Source organism: Aulonocara sp. 'chitande type north' Nkhata Bay, linkage group LG8 (assembly GCF_057382095.1).
Source record: "Aulonocara sp. 'chitande type north' Nkhata Bay isolate Kocher_YH1m ecotype deep benthic linkage group LG8, A_spYH_male_GT1.1, whole genome shotgun sequence".
In the NCBI taxonomy this organism is placed as follows: Eukaryota; Metazoa; Chordata; class Actinopteri; order Cichliformes; family Cichlidae; genus Aulonocara; species Aulonocara sp. 'chitande type north' Nkhata Bay.
Genome location: NC_141351.1, coordinates 9455615 through 9461614, shown reverse-complemented (window position 1 = coordinate 9461614; position 6000 = coordinate 9455615). Strand labels below are relative to the sequence as shown.

The 6000-nt window shown below is 39.7% G+C and overlaps 1 protein-coding gene across 7 annotated transcripts in view; it reads right to left on the bottom strand.

The window, feature by feature from the left end:
- Positions 1–395: 395 nt before the first annotated feature.
- Positions 396–6000, bottom strand: part of mpripa (myosin phosphatase Rho interacting protein a) — a 52747-nt gene continuing 47142 nt past the window's right edge. For 6 of the 7 annotated variants that reach the window (XM_086303343.1, XM_086303342.1, XM_086303344.1 and 3 more), the window contains 8 exons: positions 4874–5021; positions 4679–4784; positions 4308–4467; positions 4114–4221; positions 3946–4032; positions 3714–3876; positions 3219–3304; positions 396–1712 (listed from right to left, as the gene is read on the bottom strand). In XM_086303343.1, coding sequence (XP_086159469.1) covers positions 1641–1712; positions 3219–3304; positions 3714–3876; positions 3946–4032; positions 4114–4221; positions 4308–4467; positions 4679–4784; positions 4874–5021 — 930 coding nt within the window. In that variant the 3' untranslated portion in view covers positions 396–1640. Of the gene's footprint in view, positions 1713–3018; positions 3102–3218; positions 3305–3713; positions 3877–3945; positions 4033–4113; positions 4222–4307; positions 4468–4678; positions 4785–4873; positions 5022–6000 lie in introns of all 7 variants that reach the window. The other variant, XR_015130726.1, reaches the window with a different exon arrangement.

The following is a 6000-nucleotide window of genomic DNA, read 5'->3' as shown; positions in this document are numbered from 1 at the left end:
AGACACACATGGACTGCTCTCTCTAAAAAGGACATAAAGTATGATTTAAGTAACTCAAAATGATACATGAACTCAGGAGACTCAAAGAGAAACTCACCTCAGCTGCCGCCCCATGTGGGAGTGAAGAAAGAGTGAGGGGTAGGTGAGTGCAGTCCTTATATACTGTGTGACATATAATGTGTGACAGGTGAGTGCAATTAAGGCCAAGCACCACACCCAATCAAAGGTGAGGAAAAGAAACAAGGTGCATCTGGTGAAGTGAATGTGCTAGAAGGTGAGCCTTTACAACAGACTCACACCTTACAGCTAAATAATAAATTAACGAAGAATTGTGTAAGGAATGGGTGCACAAACTGCTGAATCCCAAGTCTGTAAAAAGAAAAATACAAGCCACAGATTTTTTAAACACTTCATTTATTTGACGTTATACATTCAAATTAAAATAAAAAATATTCATATATATTTCTTATAGAGCTAGAGAGCAAGGTACAAGTTTAAAACAAAACACAGAAGTCTTCCGTGTGGCATATATTTATATACACAAGGCGTGGTTTGAATACTATACAGTGTGTATCCATAGCTGCACAGGTTTCATGGATGTCTATATTCTTCACTCAGTTTGAGGCACGACTAGATTTCAGTAAGAGGTCAGGGACTGGGCCAAGTGCTTCAAGACTGCCGCTTACAGTAAAACATCTCAATCTCAGCATCTCAACAGTAGGACTTGCAAAGCAAAGCTTATAATTGTCTAGAGCGCCACACTAAAGCAAAGAGTAGGAAAAGGAGGCAACGTGATCATGCAAATCCAAAAAACAGGTTCAGGTTTAAGGAGATGATAATTCTCACACTGAAGCAAACACAAAGTCAGAATTTAAGATATTTGAAATAAATTCCTGTATCGCTAACAAATCACGGCTGGTCACCTAATGCGACGCGAGTCAGCATGTTTGGTTGCACTGCAATAAATCGACTGGAAGTCACTACACCGATTCTGAGACGAATAAAAACAAGCCTCCTCAAGTAGTCAAAAGGTAAGTGCAATCTCACCCCCCCCCACTTCCACACACAGACACACCGTTTTATAAAACACTCATACATCATACCAAGGTAAGCATCACATTGTTTTCCAATATCAATCAAATAGTACAGCAGATGCCCCAACAATAATAGCAAACCATAGTCTACATGTGTCCAGTAGTTATGTACAGGAGAACTGGTGCAACATTAAGCACGTTAAAAATTATTAGATATAGACACTATTACAATAATAAAATACAGCAGATACTTAATTCAATATTGGGATATATTTATATTTATATATTATTCATATTATGTATTGCTGTCAGTTTTGGCATTTTGGAGGATCAACAGAAAAGCTGTAATCGAATCTCTCTCACAGCGCGTTTGACACGACTCCAACTTGGCCTGATCGTAAGTGTATGTACTTTAAGAATTAAAATAAGAGACAAGATCGAGCTAAAACATGAAAGAGGCTTAGAACAGATAGATTAAAGTCCTTGATCTCAGATGCCACCCCAACATCTTTAGCCCATGATGGCACGGCAAGCGTAAAAAAAAAAAAAAAAAAAAGAACAATAGAGAAGAAAAGAAAAAAAAAAAAAAGCAAAAAACTTTTCAGGTTAAATCTTTCTGGAATCTTTTGCCTCAAAAAGCTTCATGCGCTCCTGCACGGTGAGTCCCTCTTTCAGGCTCTGTTAAAGACAAACAAAGTCATTTACTGTTATGAGGCAATAATGCGCATGTGGGCAGAAAAGAGCGAACACACAAACACACACAGACGCAAAGGAAAAAAAACCCACAAAGTCAGAAACAACAAAACAGTCACAGCTTCTAATCCCAGATGTGTTCTGCTCGACACACTTTAATTTAAAAGGTTAAAACACACGACGTACAGGAAAAATATAAATGGATATGGTCATGCCACATAAATGCAGTACAGAGAAAAAGTCTTGAGCCGGCCCTTATTTATTTATATTCTGCTTGGAAAAATGATATCACCACCTTTACTCTGCAACACAGCTCAAACTTTTAGCCAAGCTTTCCTCTGTTTTCTTTAACTAGTCTTCAGGTAAAGTTCTCAGTTAACAATGGCTTCATGAAAGCAAAGTTCTTATGAACCTTCAAATATATCTCATCTGTGTCAGGTCTCGGCTGGATTTTGTCCTTTTTTTGTTCTCTATCCATTTCAATCACATTTAAGGACTCGCTGCACACCAAGCTGAGACAGTTTCTCTTATTGACGTAAGAATATTTGTTATGCCTGTACAACTATGTTATCTTGGCATTTGTTGGGCTTTTAACTAAAGAAATAGCAAAAACACATTTTTTTCAAGTTATGTGTAAACCAAACTGGTTAAATCCTTGAGTTAGGTGCCTTCTTTTGTACTTTAATGATTCAAGTCAGTGTTGAGTGGCTTAAAAACAGGAAAACACTCATCTGAAAATAGTCAGGAACTGGGGACAAGGACCCAGAAAGCCTGAAAAATTATTGGTCAAGACCACAATATAATTAAACAACTGAACATCTGGCTCCTCGGAAGCAAAATGAAGACATGAGGAGGTGACTCAAGACTTTTGCACAGTACCGTAAGAGTATGCACAACACCAAAACAGAGGATTCAAACAGCCACAAACAAAAAACTGTTAATGTAAAAAACATTTTTAAATAAAGAAAAACGACACAGAACAAAAACAAAAGACAGTTGGGAGTCCTCACAGTGAGTACCCAGCACAGCTCAGTACTTCATTGATGTGAAAGCGCTACAGTTTCTTTTCATCTTTTAACCGTTTCTGCAGTCGCAGGAGGAGAGGACTCTAACTAAAAATCTTTTGATGAGTAACACCCTCACACCTCTGATATTCAGCTGAAATATCATATTTCGATTGCTCACGGTGGAGCCAAAAGAAAGAGTTTGGGGTCAGAGGGGAGATGAAATCATGCATAGTTAGGTAGGTAGGCATGGAGGGCATGCTGTTTGTCTATCACATTATACCTACAGCATATGTTGGGGCGGGGGTTGGGAGGGGATCACCCCACAATGGGAGTGTCAGCTATCCCATGAGACCTGCTCGGTGACAGACTGACGGATAAAACAGACAGATGAAACACTTGAAGCACTTCCAGTAAAACATGACCTCTGACCGACTCTGAACACGTTTCTACCACAGAAGCAACAAACGACACGGCAAACACTCACCTTTGACCTTAAACCTCGTGAATGCCTGGAGCTCGCCGACTGTTCTTTTTTCATGAAATCTGGGTTACTTTTGGACTTCATGATATCTAAAAACACAATAAAGACCCTATTATTAACAGTGGTGATGCTTCTTCAAAAAATATATAACCGACAGCATCTGTTCGCATTTAAGTGGTAATCTTAAAAATTTTTCCCTAACTTTACCAAGAGGAAGACTCATCTTTCTCAGGAAGGATAAAGATAGCAAAACAATGTTAAAAACATTTCGAGGATTGAAGGCATTTTTTCCCAGTTCAAACCAACAGCAATCCAAAAAGAGACAATCCCCGGGTGGCACTAAAGGTGGCTGGTTGGATAGTTGTAACATATTTATAATAAACACAGCTTTGCTCAGCCTTTGGTTGTTGCCATGTTAGTAGACTTCACGGATATCTGGATATAAATGGGAACTAAAAAGAACAAAGATTAAAGTCAAATTGAGCATTTTCTACTCACCATATCCAGATGTAACTGTTCCATCGACAGTCCTCTCACCTAAAGCTTCTGTGGCAATGAGCAACTTCTCCTTCAGTTTGCTGATGTCGCAGTCTGCTTTTGCTTTTACAATGCTGAGTTCTGTGTAGATGTCCTTATATTTGTCTGTGGCATATTTCTTGTCCTGGTAAAATGATCGGGGATGAATATACGGCCTCAGATTTTTAAATCACTCTCAGGGAGATGTGCTTACCCTTAAAGCAGACTGTAGCTCGTCTTTCAGAGAGTGGATTTCTTGTTTGAGATACTGGATCTCCGACTCCTTTATTCGTAACAATACCTACAAGACAGGGAGAGGCACTTAGGGTGTAGATCAACATGAGTTGAGCGTCTGTGTGTGTGTGTGTTCGTTTAAACATACCTCCAGTTCATACACATCTTTGCCCTGGGAAAGTGATGAGTGAGCGGTTTCCCCACTAAAACAGGAGCGCATCCGAGAGATCTCTACAGTCAGCCGGTTATTTAATTCCTGTTAGAAAAATGGAGACGTATTCAAACCTGTGGACAAAAACAGGTTTGTATTCACAGTACGTGTGCAGGATTGCGGAGTCTGACCTGGTTGTGTGCATTTAGTTCCTGGTTCTCTCTCTGACACTGCCTGAGGGCCTGCCTCTCGGCCTCCAGCGCCTGAGCCAGGTGAGCGTTCTCTAGACATTTCTGAGAGTACTGCTCTGACAGCACCTCCAGTTCTCTCTGGATGGACTGCAGCTCCTCCCTACACAGTCAGATAATCAGTGTCAACATGCATTTGTGTTTTTCACAGCGCAGAAGCTTCTTTCATCATATAATAAAACTGTTTTTCCCCCAAAAGCAACTGCAAGACATCAGTACAGTTTTTAGGCCCCAGTCAAGATTAAATGTTGACACCCAACTGATATAGTAAATACACTGGATGCAAAGTTTAGGTTTCCCCTTGTAAAACATACTCGTATTGTAAGCGTAGTTCATCAATGTCAGAGTTCAGTCCGCTTATTTGGGAGCGCTGGGTTTTTTCCAGTTCCTCCTTGTGCGCATTCTTCATAGCTTCAATAGCTACATTAAAAAACAGAGCACATATATCAAGTCACTGTATGACAGTCATCAAAGCACAGCAGCTACGAGCGATGAGACCCTTTCTTTACCAGCAATCGTGGCAGCCGTCTCCTCAGCCAATAGCCTCTCTCGCTCTTCCATGAGCTTGGAAATCTCCCTCTGATGCTGCCTCTGGAGGTCTTCGATCACCTTCTGGTGTGTCTCCTCCATTGCGGCAAAGCCACGCTCACATGTGGCCTAGTGGAAGAAAAAGTCAACAATCTGTCGTTGCGAAAAGAATTATGCATTCACTGCAGCTACATTTTTATTTTTGACTACAGATTTAGTAAATTATCTATAACTCACTCGACTACATGCAAAAATCAGTGATAGAGGCCATGCAAGACTTTTAGAAGTAGAAATTGTCTATGTTAGTAACAGAGCGAGTAAAGCAGAGATTCTAGGCCAGCCAAGCTGCAGTTTATACTGATAGACTCTTACTCTGATAGGCTACTTTATTCTGAAAGTGGGAAATGGTGTGATTACTGATGCCCAAATGAGTATTTAAAGTAAACTGAGTCAGAAAGGACTCAAGACAACCTGCTATTGGTTGCTTTGCTTCTTTGTTTGAAACAAAAAAGGATGTCCCCAGCTGATCAGCAGGATTTGAAGAATACCGAAAGATCAGAACCTTCCTGAGACAACAAACCCATAGTTTATATCTATATGTCTGTATAGATTGAGATAGATATAAAAACATTTTAGAAACATAATTCTAAAATTTTATCAATTTAACAGTCTTGTATAGGCTATTAGTCTAATTAACAGACTAGTTCTATTAGTCTATTAATTAGCAACACTTTCATTAGCAGAGACTGTATATAAAAGATGGACGACCTACTGATGTCATTCATCGAGCAAGCTTTTGAAGCTCCGACTCAGATGGCCAACAAGATTTTTAACTTACATAAAAAATACAATAAGGTCCTGTTGTATTCAATATGCTGAGGCCATTAACTCATTACGAATGTGTTTCCTGAGGACTTCTATATGTAAACCAAAGTCGTCGCCTCCTGCTGTTCATTGGAAATATTGCACATTTAAGACACTTCATCAGTTTTAAAACCTAAAGCAGCAGCGTCAAACATAAGGCCCAAAGGCCAGAATTGGCCCAGCAATCTGCCTCACTGGATGGCTTTGGAAAATATGAAAGAGTACATACATTTTGGACTTTTAG